At 44.0% G+C, this 25076-nt stretch overlaps 3 protein-coding genes across 3 annotated transcripts; all 3 read right to left on the bottom strand.

Annotated features, from left to right (window-relative positions):
- Positions 1-5068: 5068 nt before the first annotated feature.
- Positions 5069-9205, bottom strand: LOC147883219 (pentatricopeptide repeat-containing protein At2g39620-like). The gene is made up of 3 exons (XM_087400028.1): positions 8748-9205; positions 8535-8611; positions 5069-8443 (listed from the first exon to the last, which is right to left on the bottom strand). The coding sequence occupies exons 1-3, from the start codon at positions 8914-8916 to the stop codon at positions 5675-5677; spliced, it is 3015 nt and encodes a 1004-aa protein (XP_087256154.1). The 5' UTR covers positions 8917-9205; the 3' UTR covers positions 5069-5674.
- Positions 9206-19583: 10378 nt separating this feature from the next.
- On the bottom strand, positions 19584-20069 carry LOC147883218 (uncharacterized). The gene has a single exon (XM_087399269.1). It carries the CDS (start codon positions 20067-20069, stop codon positions 19584-19586), a length of 486 nt encoding a protein of 161 aa, XP_087255395.1.
- Positions 20070-22403: 2334 nt separating this feature from the next.
- LOC147883217 (shikimate O-hydroxycinnamoyltransferase-like) lies at positions 22404-24811 on the bottom strand. Its single transcript, XM_087399318.1, has 2 exons — positions 23836-24811; positions 22404-23610 (listed from the first exon to the last, which is right to left on the bottom strand). Exons 1-2 carry the CDS (start codon positions 24241-24243, stop codon positions 22693-22695), a joined length of 1326 nt encoding a protein of 441 aa, XP_087255444.1. The 5' UTR covers positions 24244-24811; the 3' UTR covers positions 22404-22692.
- Between the last annotated feature and the right edge of the window lie 265 nt (positions 24812-25076).

Below are 25076 nucleotides of genomic sequence, written 5' to 3'. Positions count from 1 at the left end.
AGCCAAGAGGAAGCGGAAGAAGCTACAAGAGCACAACAAAGAGAGGAGGAGGTGAATCGAGGATCGATTTAATGAAAAATTTTTGGCAAAGTCTAAGTAAGTCACTAGAAAGGGAAACACCAAGTGAATGAAACGATGGGTAAATTAGAAGAAGTAAACAAGGAAAATATTAAGCTGAAAGAAAGAGTGGAACTCCTATGGGCTCCAAGTCAATTCGGCAGTAGATCAGCTACCCATCTCTAGGACGAAGCTCAAGGAGGTGCAAGTGAATCTGACAGCAGATCAAGTACCTGTTGTCTCCAAAACCAAGCTCAAGGAATAAGCTTCAAATATCTTTTAAGGCATGCGACGATGGAATCATAGCAAGGATCTACTAATGCCATTGATGAAGATGGAGGCATCGACAATAATCAACCCAAAGAAGAAGGATGCAATTTGAGAGTTGCAAGAGCAAACTAAGGAAAGGAGACGTCGCATCAGCTATAACCTCTACAACAAAAGAACCAGATCAAAGGTAGCCAGAAAAACCACACTAGTAGAGCAAATTGTGCAAGAGCCCCGAGTCAACCTTGAACAAATCCTAGATTATGCAACAGCCCCAAGTCACCATTGAGGGTTGGGGCTGCAATGCGGGCCTAGCATGCTCAGCCAGCCCTGGCATTGCATGGGGCTGTGAAACTTGCCTGCTAGTGCGATAGCCCCACTAGCATACGTTGGGAAGCTCTCTAAATGGAGAAGTCCATTGACCTCACTAAGCTATATGATGACGAGCACATGGACTCAGCTATATGATGACGAGCACATGGTCCGAGCCCCACCTTTCCAACTAATAATGACTAGGATTAGAGCTCAAACATTGCTATGTCCCAGTAGGTCCCAAGACCAAAGGAGCCATGAAAGGGCTATGCCAAGCAGCCACAAAGGTGAGTGCTCGAATTTAATAGCAAGATTCTCCCAAATAATTTTGGTGGAGTCTTCACACAAGAGTCTCGGCGACATTCCCTGGCAGCGATTTCGGAGAGGGGGAATACACCAAGCCTAATTGAGGGAAAATATCTAGAATTTAGCAATAGTTGAACTAAAGAGAGATTTGTTGTGTGTCGTGGTAGAGAGTTCTGGCCATGTTGGGTAGCAATATCAGTTGTCATGTGGGGTTGCAGTATTGTCCAGGAGCAAGTGTGCATGGATAGATGTAGAAGGATACATATGTACATGGGAGGAAGTAAAAGATACGGATGTGTCGAGTGCATTGGTGCCTTCTTGTATTGTGCTCAACTAAGGGTTAAGCTATGGATAAATTTCTCATCCTTTTTGAATTCAATATAAGTCTATTGGCGATGTATACGATGTGCATTCATAATTGAATTAATTTATCTTCTATGGGAACTATGGATCCATCCTGCGATGAGCATCAACTTTTGTTAAGCCATCTAACAATAGATATACTTGCCTTGTGGAGCCGGGAGTAAGGGAAACTTGAATGCATGTCTGAACAAATGAAGCAAAGTGTGGCACTTCGGAGCCAACACAAATGAGTAGCAAAGAGTACATGATCTTACTATTATGGTGGTTGGTGGAAGACGTCCTTGCATTAGGCTTCAAGTGATAGTCAACTCTCCCTCAATATATTGGCATCCCACATGTACATGAAAGGTGGGAGATTAAGGCAAACACCCTCATTTGGTGTGACACAACCCTTAGCCTCCATTTTCCAACTAAATAAAAGATCCAAGCTCCTATGTGAGGATCAGGTGATGCTTATGCATGTACATTTTCCCCATACTAAAATCTCAAATGCCACCTAGGGGAATAAGTGGAGAGTTGGGAAAAAGATGCTTGCCACTTGATCATAATTTCCATGTATAAAAAACTATATGCATAGACTATGCACAACCACCTATTCAAGGGCACATGGAACGCTGGGCAAAAGAGGGACTTGCCACATCAACCATTGTCCATATGCCCTCTTATTCTAAATCATACAAGATGCTATCATTTTACAAAATTTTAAAATAGCAACAATATTATCATGCATTTTTTACTGAAAACAGTGTACAATTAATTAGTCATCTTGTGATGTGCTCTCCTCTCTCTATCTCACTCACCTCCATCCGACTCCTAATTTGTGAGAGGGATTTATGATGGATAAATTCTCTATCTGCATTTAGTTTTGTAGATTCGGCACATTCCAAGAAAGAAAAGGTGTGGCATTTGGTTTGCCCAGAAGACCACATGTTCATTCCATACACTACATGATGAGCTTGAAGATAAGAAGACTTTTCATAAATGACATAAATTTTCTCAAAGGTATGGAGAATGTTTAAAAAATGGTGAAGGTTCTAAGCAATTTTATATCTATATTTGGAGTCCTATGATTGCAATATGTTGTTTGTGTCACTAGAAGGTGCTTGAAAAGAATCATAATCCATCTTACCTCTATTTATCTAAGATATGGGTAACATTGTGTAATAGTGAAGGCCATAGGTAGCTTTACATTTGCATTGGATGCAACTATATGTGTGTTAGGTATGAGGGAGAAGGCGATTGAAGAGGGTCATAATCCATCTTATCTAACACACAAAGGATTGTTGCTCACCTTGTCATAGCTTGAAAGGCGATTTTATTGGCCTTACATGTATTGAGATGTTTATGATTTGTTACTAAAGCATTTGTCTTACAAGAAATATACTCACCACTTATTGATCCACCAAGCTTTGTGGGAGAATGTAAATATCATCTTTTTTCCACAGTATCAACATGGACATAAGGGCATGATTTGGAGAGTTTTATTCAATAACCTGGGGAAAAAACTAGAGTTCTTTTCTTCATATCATTTGCAAACTAATGGACAAGGTGAGGATACCCACACGACTTTATAAAGACATTTATGGAGTTATGTGCATGACCTATAGGAACTTTGAAAGAAGTATTTGCATATACGAGAGTTGGCCTAGTCCTTTAGAGAGAGCTCCCAAAAATTGAACCTCCAAAGTTGAATAACAAGTAGAAGATCCCACAAGAAAGCTGAAGGAGGAAATCGCAGATAGATATGCACTTTATGTGATATGCAAGAGACTGAGACAAAGGATCATTGTTGCCCTTGGATCTCGATAATGCTTTCCATATTAGTCTTCTTAAGTGTTATGTGGGACATGCGCTTACTGTTCCTAGTGATGATCTTCAACTCAGAGGACTAGGAGGAAAAAGTGGTTCCATAATAGGATTTGTGGCAATAAGTTGCCTAGATTAGATGTGGCAGTAGGCAAGATAAAGAAGTTTGTACTTAAGTTTTGACATTATCCTACCACGGATTTGAAGCGGGTAGATAAAGCATTTTGAGCAGAATAAGAAAGCACTGTAGTTGAGGACCTTCTATTAATTGTCCTTTGACACAAGCCTCTAGTTGAGAGCCTTTTATCAATTGTCCCTTGATGCAATCGTCTAGTGTAGTTGAGCATCTTTCTTTATGGGAATTGAATCCCATTCCATTTATTAATTATCTTCTTGAATACATGTACTAAATCATGTGGGTGAGAGCTCTTGTGTATGACAAGACTTGCTTAGATCCTCATACAAACTTGATATATATGCATACATATCATTTGATGGAATGATTAGTTACCATTATCTCATTGTTGATTTCACCTTTCCGCAGTGCTCATGTTTCTATGGTGACAGTGTGCATCATCCCATGATCATGGTACATAGGTTCGATACGATGCATGTGGTGCAATTCCAAATTTGGAACCATGGGACATGCCCAGCACCTTTTCAAAACAACAAACACTAGTGTTCTTGGGACTTTCTATGTACTTGGTTACTTTAACCAAAGCGTTCACACTTTGCGGGTGAGCCTTGTGTTTGGGGAGATGCCAGGTTATAATGAGGCAAGACTAGAGGCCAATTAGATATCCTAGTAGTCATAGTGGCCTCCACAACTAAAGTTAGCATGGAACTTTGGTCAAACCCCTCTACAATTAGTTTGACTATCATAAACACTTAAGGCTAATGAATTATAATCATCAACCCTTCTACTTTCAATTAAAATCAATAGAGCCATAAATAGGGTAGTATTTGAATGATTTTATAGGTAAATAGCGATTTACTTCCTCTTTCTTAGCCTTCTCTTCTTACCTATTCATCATTTTTCAATTATGTTAGCTTCAATGCATCCCTAAGTGTTGTTAGATAAAACTCCAAAGTGATACTATTGCAACTTCATGCCTCAACATGTCCCTAGAGTCCCTATCCTCTATTGTGATTTGTCCCAAAGCCTTTTAGTTTCCTTCATCATCAACTTTATTTTGATTTACCTCTTTCCTAAGTTATTGTTGAAGACTTGCAAGTGCCATGCTGTATAAACTTGTATTGACTTGTACAGGTTTTGATGTGGAATTGCTAGTATGGGAGTATATTCATGCGGTGGTCTAGTTGTGGACATCAAAAGCCATAAATAGACCCAAGAAGATTAAGGTTCCACAAAGTGTATGTATCAAATCACAAGAGATCTTGCTTGGTATCGAAGCATAGAAAATGGTGATGACTTTCTCCACCTTGATCTCCCAAACTTCCAATCTAATATGTTCTCTCATGTGATGTTTCTCAATTGTTGTGATCTTATCAATCCATATTATTATTAATATGACAATTTTCACAGCCTCTCTTTCACCACCAACTACTTTGTTTCTAGTGGTTCACTTTGCACGATGTTTGTTAACACCACCAACTAGTGTTTATTAACACCTGAAGTAAAATATCCATGTTGTCCCCAAATGGTGTTTATTAACACCACCAAATACATCATTTTCAAACTTGACACAAATGTTGTGCTCCGATTGTTATACCCAATGAAAGGTTTCACAACCACTAACGTTTTTCATAATCATTGGAATTAACAAATATCAACAAAATTTCAATATTAGCAAAATTCCCACAATCAATGAAACTTTTATCAAACTTTTCACAAATTTTGATGCCCACAACCAAGTCCATAAAATCCTATCCCATCAAATTCTGTTACACACAAAGTGCAAGAGGTATGACTTTTATGGATTTTGGTGTGGAATTGCCATTAGTTAGATTCGACTCACATACAATCTTCACTTTCTAGCTTTTCACTAGCTAGATTGTTCTCTTTAATCCGTTGGAGGCTTCAAGGGTTTCTTCAAGACACTTTCTCTTTGGGTTGATCTTGCAATAAATCAAGGGTAGGCGGATCATTTATATTTTTGAATGATTCCTTCATTGGAGATAGGGTCCTCTTATTCAAGGGTATTGTGTCTTGTATCTACTTTGTCCTTAAGGTATGAATACGTGAGGATTGACCATTGAACGAGTGAACAAGATCTCTGATTTTGTGGAATATCAAATTATATTGTGATTTTGAATGATTGACTTCGGGAAGTATTGTAAATCATTTGCCCATGATGCTGTACTGCAGACTCTGACAGCCACATAACCCATCTTTCTTTGCATGGATGGATGTCTCGTGACACCAAATGCAACTTTGGGGCATACCCTTCCTTATTTTAAGGGAAAGATCCAGCTTTGCATATAAAATTTTGCTTATTCGAAGTGTGTATTCCTAACCAAAAACGAATGCACAATCACACTATTATCAGTCCACCAACCATGTCGTGGCTTATTCCATGCTTGTGTTTTCACTCTCATTGCCTCAAGCTTCTTCTCTCTCTTGTATGTGAGCATCTGCACAGATATTAGACATCAAGACATAAGATGCACCAGCCTTTTCATCCAATTGCACTGCATGTTCAAAGGCCAGTCTTCCAAGCTCCACATTACCCCATTTCTGACAAGCACCCAACACAGTATGCCACACCACAAGATTAGGATAGAAAGGCATCTTCCGCACCATCGCTACTGCCTCATCTAATTGGCCAGCACGGCTCAGGACATCAACCATGCTAATGTGGTGCTCAATGGTTGGAATGATCCCATAGTCTTTGCTCATTGCCTCGAAGTATTTCTGGCCCTTAGCCACTAGACCCGTGTGACTGCATACACTAAGAATAACAGAGAATGTGACTCCATCTGGCTTTATCCCTTCTCCTCTCATCTTCTCAAGCAGGTCAAAAACAATTTCACTTTCTCCTTGCTGGGCATATCCTGCCATGAGTGCAGTCCATGAGACCTCATTTCGAAGTGACAGCTTGTCAAATGCTTCTCGTGCTTCTGCAAGCGAGCCACATTGGGCAAACATATCCACCACAGTGCTGCCAACAAGAAGATCCCTTTCCAGGCCCTTTCTGGCTATCTTGGTGTGTATTTCTTGGCCCTTGTCTATGGATCCTATGCTGCCACAAGCTTTCAAGCTGCAAACAAAAGTGACAGCATCTGGAACAAGACCCTCCAGTTGCATCTGTTCGAAACAGTACAGCACTTCCTCACCAAGCCCCTGCTCAGCATATCCTACCATAAGTGCGTTCCAGGAGACACAGTCTCGAACTGGCAATTTGTCAAAAACTTCCCGTGCTTCTGCAAGCAAGCTGCATTTAACATACATATCCACTAAGGCATTGCCAACAGCACAATGTCTTTCCAGCCCCTTTCTGGAAACCTCAGCATGTATTTCTTGGCCCTTGTCTATGGCTCCTATGCTGCTACAAGCTTTCAAGCTGCAAACAAATGTGACAGCATCTGGAGAGAGACCCTCCAATTGCATCTGTTCAAGACAGCTCAGCGCTTCCTCACCAAGCCCCTGCTCGGCATATCCCGCAATAAGCACAGTCCACGAGACCTCGTCTCTAAGTGGCAGCTTGTCAAATGCTTCCCATGCTTCAGCAACAGACCTACATTTGGCATACATATCCACCAAGGTGTTGCCGACACCAGGATGTCTTTCCAGCCCCTTTTTGGCAATCTCTGCATGTATTTCTCGGCCCTTGTCTAGAGCTCCTATGATGCCACAAGCTTTCAAGCTGCAAACAAATGTGACAGCATTTGGGGAGAGACCCTCCAATAGCATCTGCTCAAGACAGTTCAGCGCTTCCTCACCAAGCCCCTGCTCAGCATATCCTGCCGTGAGTGCAGTCCATGAGACCTTGTTTCGAACTGGCAGCTTGTCAAATGCTTCCTGTGCTTCTGCAATTGAGCCACATTTGGCATACATATCCACCAAGGTGTTGCCAACAACAAGATCTCTATCTAGCCCCTTCCTGACAATCTCAGTATGTATTTGTTGGCCCTTTTCTATGGCTCCTATGCTACCACAAGCTTTCAAGCTGCCAACAAATGTGACAGCATCTGGGCAGTGACCCTCTAGTTTCATATATTCAAGACAGTTCAGTGCTTCCTCACCAAGCCCATTCTTGGCGTATCCTGCAATCAGTACATTCCACGAGACCTCGTTTCGAGCTGGCAGCTTGTCAAAAGCTCCCTGTGCTTCCGCAAGTGAGCCACATTTGGCATACATATCCACCAAGGTGCTGCCAATAGCAATATTTCTTTCCAGCCCCTTTCTGGAAATCTCCACATGTAAAACCCGACCCTTTTCTATGGCTCCTATGCTGCCACATGCTTTCAAGCTGCAAACAAATGTGAGTGCATTTGGAGAGAGACCCTCCAGCTGCAACTGGTGGAAACAGTTCAGTGCTTCTTCACCAAGCCCCTGCTCGGCATATCCTGCGATTAGTGCCGTCCATGAGACTACGTCTCGAACTGGAAGCTTGTCAAACGCTTCCCGTGCTTCTGCAAGCGAGCCACATTTGGCATACATATCCACCAATGTGTTGCCAACAAAAAGACCTCTTTCCAACCCCTTTCTGGCAATCTCAGCATGTATCTTGCGGCCTTTTTCTGCGTCTTTCAGCCTAGCACAAGCCTTCAGCACAGCCACAAAGGTATGCTTGGTAGGGTGTACAAATTCCTCTTGCATTTTCTGGTAGAGATTGAGGGCATTCTTTGAATCCCCACATTCAATATAACCCCTGATGAGAGAGGTCCAAGAATACTCGTACCTCTCAACCAACTTGTTGAAAACGCGCTGAGCATCACAAAGGCTTCCAACTTGGACCAACATTGGGACGAGATAGTTACCAAAAGTTCTATGATCTTCCATCCCACGTTTGCACATGCAGGCGTACAAGCGCTTTGTAGACGCTAGATTTTTCTTTGTTCTGCACTTATGCAAGATGCATGTGAGGTTCTCAACTGGAGGCAGCTGGGGCACCTGTTCCATAGACGTGAGTGCCTCCTCTAAGCTGAGCGTTTCCCAGCAACCCTTGTGGGTTAGTTCTTGTGCTTTAGATGCATTGACCTTTGTCCCAGTCTTGCCACACTTGTCCACCAAGCCACAGTGTTGGACCCGACTGGTAGATGCTTCGCCATCTCTCTCGAGCATGTCTTTGACCCAACCTGGATTGTACCAGCCATCTAGCGACTCCTTGGTAATGTTGTGGTTGAAATGTGGAGATCTGGGATTCGTCTGTTGGTCAGGTTCACAAGAGACTCTTTAGACTAGTCAATCTACGGATTTACCTGTGCCAATCGTTTAGTGCAGCCAGTCTCACACTTACTGTGCTTTCTCGAGCGTCCCACCATTGGGAGGGCTCTGTGAAGTACTCCTTCCATAAACGCTCGGTCCCTGACCAACCTGCGAAGTATCATCACAACGAAGACCATGTCAAGACGGTGAAAAAATCATAGTCGGGTTTTCTCGATTCAAACTTGATTAAAGGGCAGCAGTACCTGAAGGAGAACATTCAGAAGTAGATAAAGGGCAGCAGTACCTGAAAGAGAACGTTCCTCCACCACCGCTCCAATGTTCTCGAGGGAACCCGTCATCAGGTAAGGGCCTGATTGTCTGCGCAGATGAGCTGCCAACCAGTCGGACAATGGATCTTCGACACGAAACAACCCCATCTGAGCGACGACGGGGCTGTATATGTTCACCATCATCGCGAGAAGAACTCAAGGAGGAAGCTTGTTGCCTTTTCTTGTGTTGAAGAGAATCATGATAGCTGCCTCAATCATAGATTCCAAAGAGCTTCCTCAATGATAGATTCCAAAGAGCCTAGCATGAGAAATAGAGTCCGTAGTGCTTGAGAAACAGAGAGTGCCGAGCACCGGCACCTCAGGCGGTTTGGATATTCGCCCACCTCAGTTGACTACCTGCATCGGAAAACTCCTTCGTTGTCTATCACCATAGCAGTTGCCATGGATTGGGTGTTCGCCCACTTGAGTTGGCTACCTAGGCGTCCCTAGCGGTTACTTCGAGTGAAGGGGGGTGTGAGGAAAACAAGGTGAATTTCATTCAAAAAGCTTGCCAATTGGGTAGATCTAGTGTTGTGTAAACAATGGAGTGCTCAGACGAGTATATGTAATTAGTTCCGTGGATATTGTGTATTTCGGTGTTGCTCACCCAAATATGGTCGAGAGTAGATCCATGCATAGTTGTAGGATGCTTTATTAATTGTGTCATTTTGTAATTGTTCATGAACTCGTGAAGTTTATGAATGTTTGTATTGTTGGCGTTGTAGTAGATATTGAAGTCACCGAGAATAATTGTAATTGCATTTGTCTCCAATCTTTGTAAGAGGACATTCAACATTTTAATTAATGTTGTAGTTGGAGTTTGTGGGTGCTTGTATACATTGATTATTGCAAAGGTGTTTTCGAATTTATCATAGAATGTTGTGAGAAGTGCTTGGCATCTTTGATCACAATTGATTTGGAGCCTTGTAGCACAATTTTATTTGTGTAGCATGTTGTTATTCCAACCTGAGATATATCTTCTATTGAGTTGAATTTTGGAAGTTTATGTTTGATGGAATTGTTTGTGTGTAGCTCTTGGAGGCACAAAATAGTTGCACTGAGTAGACTTTTATCTGCGAGGATGTCCGCCATGTGAATGTTGAGCGATCTTGTATTTAAGGATTGTATTGTGAAGCGATCTATGTGCTATTTGTTGAAGTTGATTTGCTTTGGCATCCATTGACATGATGTTCTCAAGCGATCCATCTCCTACAGAACGATTTTGTCCACCTTTATGTGTCTACCTTCCAACTTTTTTATAAGGTATAGGTTCTCGGGGTAGTAAATAGAGCGAGTGAGAAAAAGCGAGCGGGCCCAAAAAAGCGAGCGATCTTTTCCACAATCCCTTATAGAGGTAGCCAACATAGCTCTGTGAAATCCACTATTTGGGAAGAATCTCCAAAATGAAACTTAACCTACTTTCCATATTTGGGAGAGTAAAGCAAGTTGATAATATATTATAATTATCTTGATATTGTAACTTGGACTTGGTAGCATAGGAGAGACTAAAGCAACTAACACTTTTCCAACAACTCAATTCTCCTATCCCATTTAAATTGAGTTGCACAATTTATTGATATTTCATAGTCCCTCATATGGCTGCAAGTTGTATATTCAAGCCTATGAGTCTCACTATATACGCATGTCAAAAGCTTTTATTGATTTGCTTTCTCTTCATCAAGATCCTAGGTATTCATTCGCCTCATATAAAGTCGCAAACATATCTCATGCCTTTTTTAATGTTTTCATTGTATTTGACTATCCAAGCACAACATCTTGTACATTTTGCTTTCTCAAATGGTAATTGTATTTCTCCTTCCTATCCCATTTAAATTGTGCATGTGAAATACATTGTGTCTATGAAATACATGTTTCTTGTAGTTGACATGATTTGGGTGTCAAATGACCTGTATACAAACCCGAGGTCAAAAAGTGATGTTTTGGACTAACAGTACAAGAAAAGATACAAAATGAATTAGAATTATCTCAATAATGTAACTTCCAATATGTGTCATTAGTAATCAAAAGAAAGTGAAGTGTCACTTCAAAACGTGGGATTGCATCACATACACAACAATTCTTCTGCATTCAAAATGGGTTTTATTTTCCTACAATCAAAACATCCACATTGCTTGAAATTATACTTAATAACATTAATACCACTTCACCCATATGTGGAAGAACCCAAGTGTCATTTGAAAGCATAGGAATGCATAATACATAGAGAAATATTACCACATTACTATTAGCTCACCCATATGTCAAGAAACCCAAGTGTCATTTGAAAGCATAGGATTTCATAATACATAGAGCAATATTACCATATTCAAAATGGGACTTCTTTTCATAAGTATCACCAAGCTCTCATCAAAATGGTCTCTTAAATCATATTCTACTCCTCTTGACACTCATCATCAACAAAGTAAATGTGATCTCGTGGCCTATCTGAATGCCTCTCATCATATCTTCTTTTAGTTGACATGAATCTTGCCATTTCTTCGACATAGCATGGTAACAAACTACAATCAAACATACATTTGAAACCATAGTAAGTCAAAACATTAAAGACACAATAACAACAGTCCAAAAATATCCAAACGTCATTAAAGAAAGATCTAAGTTCATTACCATACTAATCATCATATGGATTTGTGATGGGGTCCACTCTATTTTCATCCCCATCGCCATCATGCTCTGACCTCACCCGTTTCTCGGAATAGTTTGCTACAAGTGGCTCAACAATGGTAGCCATAATACTGCTATCTGAATCAAAAGAAAAACAAGATCTACTAGTAGCCTGACAAGCATGCATGAGAGGAGCTATGCTCAGAGTTGGGGGTGCTTGTGCAAGTGCTGGTTGCCTGTACATTGGCATGGGTGCCGCTTGGTATTGTTGAGGTCGAGGCGTTGTTGCGCATGTTGAAGATGCAACTGTTTTCATCATGGCCGCCGACGACGCAAATATGGCACCACAACCTTGGCGGTGGATTTGCTTGTGCAGTGATCTTGGCTCTTAGGACCGGGCACTCATTTGCTGTATGATTGGCCATGCAGTGTGGACACCAGACATTTTCTCGCCGTGGATAAGTTTGAGGTGGTGACTAAGATAAGTGAAGCTTTTGTTCCATGGCCGGCATCATGTCTTCTTTCAGCTTCATGGTCATGGCCTCTAGGCGATCTTCATTTGATGTTTCAGCAGTGGACTTGGATTTGCCCTTTTTAGAGCGCTTATCCCGTGCACTGGATCTTCCATCATCACTGTTGGTGTCGGAGTCGGTCATGCCATCCTCGATGTCAATGTGGCTGCTGCATGAGCAGCATTGAATGTTTCATAGCTGCTAATCTTTTTCATATCCTTCTGGATTTTCTTCCTTATTCCCGCAATGAACCAGGCAGTGAGGTAGTTTGCATCGGGGCATGGGTCATATTTGGCGATTAATCTTTTCATCTTGCCCAGGTACGTGCATACATCTTCTCGACGATCTTGTTTGATCTTGCTTAGTTGGAGAGCGGGATCATCTTGTAGCCTCTCCGTTTAAAAGCACCTTTTGAATTTTGTTTGAAGCAAGTCCCATGTGGCTCGCTCTTCCACTAGGAGGTCTAGGTACCATTCAGATGCTTCATCGGTTAAGGCCATGGGAAAGCAGGCCATCTTGGTTTCATTGGATTGATCTCCACCCGCTCGGCATGCGGCATCAAAATGTTGGAGGAATCTGGCTTGATCTCCCCTACCATTATATTTGGGAAGTCCCAGTTTTCCCAAGGGGTGCCTGCCTTGATTGTGTTATTATTTCTGCAATTAAAGAAATTGTCAGCCTCTGCATCGAGGTCAATATCCCCATCATCGTCGGGCGACAGCATCCAGTCATGTTGTGGCATGGAGGAGTTAAAGGGATTTCTTGAAGTTCAAGGGGAGAATCGGGGTAGAGGATTGTTGTAGGCAGTGGTTGCAGTGGATTTGTATGCGGATTTGGTGAGTGTTGGAGTCAGAGGTGTTGGCCAGAGCGTAGCTGCATGCAGATTGGGCGAGTTGCAAAGGGTGTCTTTGTTGCAAGTGCGGGTGTTGATGTAGTTGTGTTTGGAGGGTTAGATTTGTGTTAGTGTTATGGGTACCTTTGTGTCAATAATGTGCCTAAGATTGTCCCACGTGTGTAGGGAAATGTGCCGATGTAGATGGATCGTCAATCAGAGGTCACGACATAAAGATATGAGCAAATTAGTGCGAAATAAGGTCCACACAGGGGCATGAAATGAGCGAGTGCTAGGGATACCAAAATGGTGAATTGGGCTGGAAAAATGCCATGTAGCATGGTGTTTCCGTGTGTGAAATTTTGGTTTAAACGGGGTCCATTTGGGTCCTAAACGAGCGAGATATGAAGGGTTGAAGTAGGGGTAAAATTGGCCTTTTTTTTGGGGGGGGGGAGGGGGCTTGGTCTTAAGGTTTGATGTGAATGGGATTTAAATCTAACTGAGGGATAGTAACTGACCTAGCTTAGTTGACCTAACTGGCCCAGTTAGTCTAACTAACCTAACTACCCTAACTATCAAGTTATTATAATTGGACAATTACTAACCTAACGAGGTATTTTTAGTTCAAACTAACCTAACTGTAAGTAACTAACTTGCTAATAGTTAAGGGGATTTAGCCCTTTAGGTAATGTAGGGAGAGGAGCAAACGGCAAGGGGGGGTAGAAAGAGAGAGAGAGGGGGGGCAAAGACAGAAAGAGAGAGAGAGAGAGAGAGAAGAGGGAGGGGGGGAAAGAAAGAGAGAGAAAAGAGGGAGGGGGGTAGGTAGGTAGGTAGAGAGAGAGAGAGAGAGAGAGAGAGAGAGAGAGAGAGAGGAGGGGGGGGAAGAAAGAGAGAGCAAAGAGGGAGGGGGGGGAAAGAAAAAGAGAGAGAGAGAGAGAGGGGGGTCGAGAGGGGGGGGGGGGGTAAAGGGGGTGGTGATGGAGGGGGGGGTAGGGGGTGGAGGGGGTGGTGGTGGAGGGGGGGGGGGGGGAGAGGGGGGGGGGGGGGGTGGGTGGTGGTGGAGATGGAGGAGGGGGGGGGGGGGGGGGGGAATGGAGGGGGGGATGGTGGTGGAGGGGGAGGGGGAAAAAAAAGAAAAAAAGAACAAAAACTTGACGGACGAAAAACTTTGATGGAAATCCAAAGGGAGGAAGAGATGGTCACCTGAACACTCTCCAAGTCTTTCTCAATGTAACGAGATTGTTGAGGACGAATGGATGGTGGGTGGATGGCTACGTTGTCGCTGTAAGATGGGCTCAAAGTAACTCACCGTGTGAGGATGGGAGTAGGGTGGTGGTTGATGGAGAGGGAGGAGTGTCTTACGTAGGGCTCGGACTGGGGAAGAGAATGGAGGTAAGATGTGAAAGATGAAGAATGAGGGGGTGGAGTGGCTTTTTATAGGAAATGGGTGTAGGTTTAGGGTTAAACCCTAAACTCTTCCCGAGTCACAACTTTTCATGGTTAGCTCAGTTTGCTCTTCTGCAAAAAGGTGAAATGATCAAAATTGCAAGCTATACACATTCGTGTGCACTACCTACCCTGATTGTTTATCAAGTGGCTTCCTTTTAAGAAATAAAGAAAATTTCTTAAGGTAGTAACCCAAGGTTGATGCTTGGGGTTGATATGTTTGCCTAGAGTTGGAAAAATTTTTACTCTCCTTTCCCTTGAGTGTTATGTTCGTGAAAGTTCGAAGTAGTTTGTTTTTTACACATACCTGTGTATGTTTACTCGTTACTTGAGACGCTAGTCTCCCCAGAAATGGCGCCAAATGTTGTCTCTTTCCCACGGCTTCCACAGGAAGAGCATGGTATTCTCTTAGTATGCAGGGTTCTGAGGCTTTTTGCCACCTACAGATATATCCGGGTTGTCATTTGTAGTATACGTGTATCTTAGGACCTCCAGTCATATTCCAGTGAGAGATGTAGGCTTAAGTGTGGTGAGAAAACATAGTGCATGCATGTGTAAAAGGAACGTGCATCATCATGGTTGAGGTAATGAAGGCTTTTGCCTTCATTGGGGGTTGCAGGGTTTAGGAGGAGTTTAAGGGTTAGAGGGAGGTTCAGGGTTTAGAAGCAGGTTCCAAGGTTTAGAAGGAGGTTCCAGAGTTTAGAAGAGGTTCCAGGGTTAGAAGGAGGATCCAAGGTTCAGGGTAGAGTACATGGTGGAGAACTCATCTTCCTCGTAGATCATGGAGGTTAAGGGTTGAGAAACTAAGGGTTTAGGGGGAGCATAGGGGTGGGAGAGGAAGAAGGTGTAAGAGCATGGGAGAAAGAAGAGAGGGGAGGGAGGAGGAGGAGGAGGAGGAGGAGGGAGGAGGAGAAGGGAGGAGGAGGGAGAAGGAGGAGGAGAAGGGAGGAGGAGGAGAAGGGAGGAGGAGGGAGGAGGAGGAGGAGAAGGGAGGAGGAGGAGGAGGGAGGAGGAGAGGGAGAGGATGGGTTGCAAGGTTAGAGGAGAGGGGAGGAGGAGTTACAAGGTTAGGACATGCTTTTAAACGTGGAATGCAAGGAAGCATGGACACTTGAGACAATTGCTTGGAATACCAAAGTAGAACTCAACACAATGCCCCAAGTTTATGGAGAGTTTCTCTCTCTGCATGTAGGAATTGCTTAGGAATTGTAAGACATTCTCTCTCTACATATAGAACTTGCATATAGAAGTTGCATGTAGGAGTTTCATGTAGAACTCACATGTTGCATGTTGAATGTAGGAGCTGCATGTAGAACTCGCATGTAGGAGTTGCACGTAGAACTTGCATGTAGGAATCGCAAGTAGAACTTGCATGTAGAAATTACATGTAGGAGTTGCAACAAGTAGAAGTTGCAAGTAGAACATGCATGTAGGACTTGCATGTAGGAGTTGCATGTAGAACTCGCATGTAGGAATCGCAAAGTAGAACTTGCATGTTGAGGATTCCTAAGAGAGATTATTCCTAGCCTTATGCAAGTACAAGTGGAGCTTTGCCGCTACTCTACACACACATTCTATACTACCTAAGTCCATGTTGGCACAGAGACAACAAAAACTTAGGTCATCATGCCTTTGAACAAGACAAACTTAGGTATTATTTTCATGCAAAACAAGAACCTAATCTATGCTGTCGACTATGCATGAACACATAATTTAGAATGCCCATTCATCTTCGTCGCTTGGACTTGCAACACATAGTCCAAAAACTCCTCTGCTACATGTGCACTTTCCCCTTTGTTCTTTTGGGTGATATCATATCGCATTTTGAAGCATTATTCTTATCTGTGTGCAAGCTTGCCACAATATCCACATTTCTACCTGTCCTTGATGTAGCGTGATAACACTACATAGACGCTATGGGAAAATGGGAATAAACAACTGCGTAACATCTACTGAAGGAATACAGAGAACATGAATAAGAAGATCCCAACACTGTGTAACTCTATATTCTCAAAGCAAGAGCTCTTACAACATATGGAAATATATGGAAAGAACAGAGACAGAATGCTAGTAATAGCATGAGTACAAGAAACGACTGTCTCGGTTAGATACCATTGAAGACTCAAACCGCTTGGAGGACTGAACCGTCAACTATTGCAGCTAACCTACCCGCACACCCCCCTCATAGTCACTATTGCTAACCCGCATGGTTATGCAATAACACATGGCATTCACAGTGGACTGTGTGAATCCACGATAGATACCCATCCCCTATGATAGACATCAAATAGTGTATGTGCATCAGTGCAACAATCATTTTGGGCATAGCCTCAGCAGAGAACCAGGTGCAGTAAAGTTATCACAATCCTTCACTAAGTACATATGAAAAGAAGCATCTCTTTCTGAATCTATCTGAATTTGAAGAAGAACACATCAAACTGTCATCAATTGTTTATGCATGTCTGAACGTCCTAGGATGTCATCGCATGCTTGTGCAATCACACACTGCACTCTGGTTGATTTTTATCCTACGAGGCCACCCAAAAGCCATCGGTGGATCTCTACTCTTCATCCAAACTGGAAATGCATTGTACAGGTGCACTAGTTACCCCAACTTTGCTCGGTCGTGCATCACGGTGTCATGAAACTCCATCCGCAAACAAGTGCTTTGCAGGCTCAGCCCCACTCGAACTCGCATCAGCAATCTCTTGCTGCCTCTTCTGCAACCAGAGCTTCAACCTCCGATCTTGCTCCATATTCATCAGCCACTTCAAAGGACGTGGCCTTGACCAATCCACCGATTCATGCTCAGGCCACTGTTCAGTAGGAAGAACCTCCTCAATCCACGCACCCTATGGCAGTTGTTGTTGCCATCATTCTTCTTGTGTAGCTAGCCACTAGATGACCAAAGGCTCAAACGAGGGGGGATCAGGTAACCCAGGAAACGACGTGTGCTTATTATAAAACTTTTCTAAAAATTGATCCACTTCATTCCACCAAGGAGGACAAGGAGGCCAAGAAAGACGAAAAGAATGGGCACATAGCTTCAACCAAAAACAAAGATAACGGCTTTGCCACTTCAGCATCTAAACTCTTTTGCCCAAGCGAACAATAGCTTCTACAATGCCTTTAGCCAAATCTTCATATTTTGCATGCCAATCCTCCTCGGTAGGTACTAACTCCGCAATGACTCCTTTACCCTTATCCGCACTACCTCTCCCACCTACGGAATTACTGGAACCCATCGGCTCAGAAACTATTTGCGTCTGAGGACCATTTTGTGGTTCGGACCCTGCACCAACAGTGCCCGCATCACCATCAGTTTTGGGTCGATGTTGCTGTGGAACTCTCTCCCGACATGTTTGCGGAACCATTGCATCACACCAACATGCAAATTGCCTATCCCACTCCGCACAGAAATCCCCTTGGAGAGCATCAAGGAGCGAACCCATCTACTCCATATTGACATTGACTGCGCCAGGAAAAGCTCGCAAATACTCAGCCAGTCCATCAATAGTATGTCGACGTAACAATTCCTCCTGAATGCCAAAAACATACTCCGAATGTAACTGTTTGGGTGGCCTCCAAATGTGCTTTTGCAACTTGAACCTGTGCATCCAGGACCGCAACCTGCTCTTCCAGTTGCTGCATCCGTGCCTCTGCTAACTCCATAGGGCTTCATTCTCATTCCGCAACTAAATGACTTCAGACTCCAAACTCGCAACTCTTGAGGAATCGGTCCCCATAGAACACTGTGTCGCAAGGCGAGCGAGAATCTATGCATAGAGCTGCAAGCAGCTGCACATGTGTAGGTTGTAATGTTAAGGACAATCCAGCTGAGGGTGTCAGAGAGACCACCCCAGGCTCAGGCTCAGAGACCGCCGCAAGATCTTTTGTTGCTATTGACACCCGAACCGCCTTGGTCATTGCTACCACCATAGTGGAAGTTGCCGTTGTGGTAGCTACGCTGAAGTTGCTCCATCTCTGAGTGAGTGAGACACCAATCAACATACTTCCTCCGAAAACACCCATCTTGATGGACACAGGTGCCACCGACACTGTCACCCGCTCTGCCATTACCGGTGGGGGAGGTGGATGCATCACGCTGAGTTGAGTTGAAGACACTCCACTATGGAACAAACTCTCTGCCACACCTACATGAGAAGGAGTAAGGGGAGCAAGAGAAGAAACTACTCCTTACGTGATACGAGGGCCTTATCGTTTCTGCTTCTTGGGCGCTCAACTAGATGAGCCTTTAGCCTCATCCTGTAGAGGTCCTTTGGGCTCAAGAGTAAGAATCAATGCAATATTCCATCGAGGCATAGTAGACTCAAGCTGTGTAGGGAATAAAATCTCCAAAATCTGGCCAATCTTTGAGTTAACAACTTGCTTCTTATCCACCGTTGTTGCCACCCTTTGAGCCTCTGCATGGATGCGCTCCTTCAACACACGTGTCCAAGGCATTGCTCGTTGCTCTACTACCGCAATCATCCCTCAAGACCTGGGAGTGATCATGTAGGTCTTCGCTTGCAAACAAATTGACTCAAGTATCTAGTGATAGAGGTCCCAAATTTGAACATCCTTGCATGCACTGAGTTGTACTCACCTTGAGAAGGATTTCCAAACTCAGCCACATCATCGCTCCGCTGAACACATCGGTTGCACAAACAAGCCTCCATCCATAAGCAAAAAATACAGTTGCTGATAAATCAACTGAATGGTCAGATCCCGATGCTCACCCAAAAACTCCATAGCTGATCCCATCGCCAGCTATTGGCAAAGCGCTAAAGCTACTGGGTGAATGTTCACCCCCTGCCAATCGATGTTGCTGAAGCTCTGGACTTGCAGACATTGAAGACATGCATCGATGGACTGAGAATCAATGTAAACCAATAGAATGAAGGGGTGAAACTGTGCATGTGCCATCACCATAGCTATGCGAAGCAGAGGAAAACAAAGAATGCTGAATGTAGGGAAAGGCCGGAAGACGAAGGAGACAAGGAGAACTAAGAGTGCCATGACGAACACTAAGCACGCAACTAGTACATGCAAGCAAATGACCAAGGATTGCAATCCAGATTGCCAATACCACGCCTTAACAACAGGTTGTTGAATGGCGGTTGAGATAAGACCTCACAAAAGGTTGCTATCATCATGCAACCTACGAGCAACCTACCCTCTTGCCACATGTCCTCTTGTGATTGCTTTGGCGCCTCCACCTCAACCCAGGAAGCTGCACCTCATTAGATATTGGAAAGGGGCACTGAAGACTACTGCCATGATGATATGGATGCAGCCAAAAACCATAACTAGATGTGGAAGTACGTGCCCTTGCAAGTTTGCAAGATAGAATGATGTAGACTCGCAGTCATGAAAAATCCAGAATGGACCGACCATCACAACTTCAGCTTTCCTAGCATACGCCTAAGACGAGTGTTGAATAGTAGCACCAATTGCCTGTGCTCAAACAATTTTTTCTTCGAAGCCAAATCCACCCTCCGCTTCCACATTGCTTGAACCTCCAGAGTTAGATAGTAGCTCTTCAGCTGCATATCATCCAAGTGATCAAGGACATCCAACTGGAACACCATGGACTCCTTCGGAAGAAGCCTATCTTCAACCGCAATCAACAAACTAGGGACTATATGCTCGATTGGCGTAATTGCTTTTATCCCAAATGCCAACTTGAAAGGACTCAACCCAGTTGCCACCTTGAAACATGTGCGGTAAGCCCATAATGCGGCCAACAACTTTTCATCCCAATCTGTGCAGGGCTCATTCACTACTAACAGCGAAATAATCTGCTTGAATGTATGATTTGTTGATTCAGCCAACCCATTAGCTTGCGGATAGTAGGGAGAAGACTTCTTGTGAATCACCATATAGAAAGAATTCATTCGCTTTATGACTTTGTTGACAAAGTGGGTACCCTTGTCTCGCTGACAATTTCAATTGGGCAACCAAGCTGGGTGAACACATCTCGGTATAGGCACTTTGCAATTGAATTTGTGGTGTTATCCCTCGCAAAGCCTAGGCTTCCACCCATTTGGTATAGTAATCAGTTGCTACCAACATGTAACAATTCTATGTGCGGATAGTTGCCATTGGCCTAAATGGACCCATGAAGTCCAAACTCCACTTCTGAAATGGCTCTAGTGGTGGTAAGATGGCATTGAGCGGCATTCGATCGTGAGCTGTGGGTTGGTCCATCCACTAGCAGAGGTCACAACTCTTTGAGATCGCGATCTGTGGGTTGGCCCATCTGCTGGCCCATCTGTTGGCAGAGGTCACAACTCTTTGCAAACCACCTAGCATCCTTTTGCATGGTTGGCCACCATAAGCCTGCTTGTAGAATTTTCTGTGTGGTTATTTCCCCCTCAAAATGACCACCCGAAATCCCGCAATGGGCTTCCATCAGCACTAAAGGACAAATTGATGTAATGGGGTGTACCTAGGGGTACAAGGGTTGTGTGTTGGTTAGTGTGACCAGGTTTGGTTGTAGAAGGTTCTATTAGGTGTGATTGAGAGATTAATGGGGCCGATTGAGAAATCAGTGGAGTAATTTGTGGATCTTGAGATGCTCTCCTTTGGGGCACATGCATTGTATCAGTTGCCCTTATAAGGGCCTCTCCTCTCTTGAATAAAGAACTATCTCTCTTTTGTTCCATTTGCTGAATCCTTCATGTTGCTCCATCATGTGGTATCTGAGCCACCATGTCCTCCTTGAGCCTTGACTTTTTGCCTCGTGGTCAACCCTACCAAGCTTCTTTCTCTCTTCCATGGAGTTTTCCCTCCCTTCCCACATTTTTTCCTTAAGCTTGTTCTCCCTCCACATGTGACTATTCCTCGAGCCCTCTGAGCTGTAGAACCATCTCGCAGGGGCGCACTTCCAACTAGAAGCATTTTACAAGATTCTGCTCCTGCTGCCCATGCCGACAGCTTCTTCATCCGGTGATACTTTGTGAAATTCCGCCTGTAGATTCAACCATTTGCGAAACCCTCTTAGGGGAGGCTGGGTGACCTTATGAGCTAGCTGCTGAATGAAGTATGAGCAACAATGGTCCAGTACTTGAGGAGAAAACAAGAAAAAACCAGTCAAAAAAGCCGCATCTCTCTCAAGCGACCTGATGCAACATTGCGCAACTCGTCTCTAGGGGCTCCTCTTTGGTAAAAGAGCTTTCATTCCGGTGCAAAAGCCCCTTCAATTCTTGCTTCTACAACTTGAATTTCAGCCTCCAATCTCTACTCATTTATGAGTTCTCATCATGCCTCTGTCGAACCTGGAATACGAATAAATGTCTTCTCATGCCACGTGTGTCTCCTGAAGATTACGATGCAATAGATTATGATGCCTCTGTTGATGAACCTAGAATACGAATAAAGGTCTTCTCACGCCATGTTTATCAACAAAGGATTACAGTGTTTTTGACAAGAAGATGTATACAAGATTTTTAGTAGCCACTCGTAATTGTTGGAAGGGAATTTCCTTTACTCCTATGATTTCTCTATGAGTTTGAATCCAAGATCTAAAGAAGTACAAAGCAAGATGGAGATGGATGGAGACTAGCTCTAGCGAGATGAAATGCAAGACATGTATAGAGGACTCAGGAGACGTTTTGAATCGCAGAGTTGACATTTTGACGGTTAAGCATCTTCTTGTCATTCCCTAAAAATCAAATTTAATAATATAATTTTGAATTCTGAATTTACACGTGGCTCAACGAGAGGAGAGAATTTCTTTTTATCCCACAATGCTACATGCCTAAAAACTATGATAGATGAAACCAAGAGGAGGCCAAAACTCATCTTCGAGAAAATGAAGCTTGTCATTTACGTAATGAAGAGAAGCATTCAAACCAGAGTCTTTTCTAGCTCAAGATACCACACTATTGCTCAAATCTGAAACACCCACATTCCACAAACCAAACGCTTTTCTAGTTCAAGATACCACACTATTGCTCAAATCCGAAGCACCCACATTCAACCTGTGTATGACTCCAAGAGAGGGCAAGCATACCTCTCGTTAGAAGGTTTACCTCCTTAATTCTTCAAACGAGCCCTGCAAAAAGCCTGTTTATACTATATTTCTATGAAATGATGTGCATAACATAGTTATCAAATTATTGGCAGACTAGTTTGATTTGTGAAATGATGTGCGTAACATACTATATTTCTATGAAATGAAGAGCATGACAGTTATATCAAATTATTGGCAGACTAGTTTGATTTGTGGAGCTTAACACTCTACTTATCGCAGCTGGCTGATCGCCATCTCGACGAAGACAGGAACAAAAAAAAGAGATGCAAAGTCTGTAGAGTTTTGCAGAATATCGATACGACTCGTTTTCTTTTCGGTTGTTTCGGGCGAAGGAGATTTGATATCGTCGATTTGTGCGACTTCTGTTGTTCAATCCTTTTGAGCTTCTAATTCTTGTCGAACTGAAATCGATGACCACCGGAATTCGTTTGATGGAAGGAGCTTGCAATTACGCGGGCAGAAGAAGCCTAGAAATCATAGAAGAGCTCCTCGAAGCTATCCATGTGCTCAGCTGTGAGAGCAAGCGAGACGCTCAGGCCCCCATAGCCTGAGGGGCTCGGCAAGACATAGGCCAGACCTTCGAATGGAATGCCCGCCGGACCCATGAAGATCGGTCTCCCCCAACCGAAATCCGCATCGTGAATTGGCAAGCGCACCCAGCTCGTTATGCCCAAATTTGGCGACCTGAAGGTGTGAGCACCTCGCACTAGCGCACTCAGATCTGGTTGCAGCTCCAAATAATCCAACGCTGAGCGCAGATATTTGTTGTCCATCCTTGCCAGCGCCTGCCTGATCTGATTCGCTCCGTAGCTCAGTGGCTTCTTCAGCAGATCCCCCGCCACTGCCATGGGCGTTGAAGTGAAGATCACATTGCCAAAGTAACCCTTCGGCAGTGGAGGGATCAACCGAGACCTGCCGTCAGTCGCAATGTAGAGCTTTGTGTCTTGATCGTCGCACAGCTTCCGTGCCTTGGAGATGCACCTCCAGATATGCGAAGACACTGTCTCGTAGCTGCTGAATGTGGACTTAGTTTCCGGATCATATGCATTGCTTTTAAGCTTCTCTACCTGCTCGTGCGTGAGATGGAAGATGCCTGGAGTGACTTGCTCACCTGGATACGCTTCCCCGTTGGCCATGCCATCCTGCAATTTGGGCTTGGACATCAATGGGGGCGGGGGTTGATATTCGATGTGAGGAAATTTTGGAGTCGGTGGCTTTCTTGCTGCGAGCAAGGTCCTATCGATGAAGGGCGCCGGCTCTTCGAGGTCCAAACCTCTGGCCATGGCTGCCCAAGTGTTGATAAATTGCAAGCCAGACATTCCATCAGCTGCATGGTGCTGCATACCAACGCCCAACGACACACCACCGCATCTGAAGAATGTCACCTGCAGATTACCAAGCTTGATCATTGTGACGCCAAAATACAGTCACAATCCACAGCACCAAGATTTGAATGCACCTCCCCAACGTGAACATACACTCATCTACCGGTAATGCACGAGCAATTGCTACGCTTTAAGCAGAAAATCACCCAACCGAAGCGGTGACGGACGATCTTAGTTCGACTCCGTTGAAGAAAGGGCAGTTCTTTCCCCTATAAAGAATCGCACCTGAAGAACGAGGAGGGGATAGGCACCGATATCTTCTGTATAGGTGACTTTCGGCACAAGCTGTTTGAGCGTAAGAGTGGGAGCGAAGTCACCAAAGTCGTCAATGAGAGCATCGACTTCTGCTTCCACTAGGAGAACGCCCTCCCCGTTGCAATTGATCTCTATGCGTCCATTTTCGTCTTCCTGAAGCCTTCCCGCCATCGGGTAGAACGGCACCAACGCTTTGGCAAGAGCTGCTTTCATGATCTTCCAGGAAAAGAAGTTGTCGCTGCCATCTGATCTGTAGAAGTAGACGCTAGGAGTGTGTATCCTGGGAATAACCAAATCAACATTCGAATTCCACAACACTCTTTTCGGTGTTTCTTCGGATGGAGGCACCAAAGTGGCACAGCGCCAAGTTACGTTCATGTCTGTTAGTTTCTCGTATCAATCCTGCACAAAAGCAGCGAGCGCCCTCTGTATACCTATAGACTGAAGCCCAGAAGGTAACTAACAATCAGCATTACAAAAAACGCTTGCGTTTAAGCCACAGAAACCACGAGGTATAATTTATTCTCTATAAAGAGCTTCGACTTTCAAGCTGTGACATCCTTGATGGTGAACTCCGAAAGTCCACGCACAACCATGACTCCAAGGCAGATCTCAAAGTTTATTAGACATTATTTTGTGCATTCACATGTTTCATAGATACTGCCACAAAGCATGTTGATAATCGACAGCGTGCGCTGAAAATTCATCAAGCCGTAGGCACTGATAGTGCTCACAGCGCAAGTTCAGCACCTACGTTAACAGTAGTCTGCCAACCAAGGGTATTTACGCGTAGGACCGAGCTGACGATGCCGAAGAGCAAGGGAAATTTCGTATTACTTAATTCCGAAGAGCAGACAAGGAGTAGTGGGGAAATTTTCGAAAGAAATGAGAGGGAGCACTGAGCAGGAGCAGAAATGACAAAGAAAGAGTTACTAAAAGAAATGAGAAAGCAAAACAATGAAGAGATAGGTGCGGGGGGGGCTTAAAGTAATCAATGGAAGGACAGATGGTTGCTTGCAAAAGAGCCCAGGAGAGAGTAAAGCTAGAAATGGGCAGTGAAAGGAACGGATTTGGTGTGTGAGTAAAAAGTGGGATGAGCTGAGGATGAGGTAGATGAACGAGGTAGGTACACTCACTATGTGCGTGTGGGGGGGGGTTGTGCAGGTGGGACTAAGGTGGGTGTTGGGTTGACTCTCCAATTGGTTGTGTGA

The sequence above is a fragment of the Dipteris shenzhenensis genome, chromosome 28, assembly GCF_047967505.1.
Source record: "Dipteris shenzhenensis isolate YYH24624 ecotype China chromosome 28, Dip_SZ_1.0, whole genome shotgun sequence".
Lineage (NCBI taxonomy): Eukaryota > Viridiplantae > Streptophyta > Polypodiopsida > Gleicheniales > Dipteridaceae > Dipteris > Dipteris shenzhenensis.
This window is presented reverse-complemented; position numbering and strand designations above follow the sequence as displayed.

Bases quoted from the DNA above. Each gene is read 5' to 3' on its own strand.
- LOC147883218 (XM_087399269.1), bottom strand. From the start codon at position 20,069: ATGGTGATTCACAAGAAGTCTTCTCCCTACTATCCGCAAGCTAATGGG.
- LOC147883217 (XM_087399318.1), bottom strand. From the start codon at position 24,243: ATGAACGTAACTTGGCGCTGTGCCACTTTGGTGCCTCCATCCGAAGAA. The intron at 23,611-23,835 runs GTGCGATTCTTT...GGTAATCTGCAG, and splicing joins ATCCCCTCCTCGTTCTTCAG to GTGACATTCTTCAGATGCGG.
- LOC147883219 (XM_087400028.1), bottom strand. From the start codon at position 8,916: ATGATGGTGAACATATACAGCCCCGTCGTCGCTCAGATGGGGTTGTTT. The intron at 8,612-8,747 runs GTACTGCTGCCC...GATACTTCGCAG, and splicing joins GGAGGAACGTTCTCTTTCAG to GTTGGTCAGGGACCGAGCGT. The intron at 8,444-8,534 runs GTAAGTGTGAGA...CCTGACCAACAG, and splicing joins GGGACGCTCGAGAAAGCACA to ACGAATCCCAGATCTCCACA.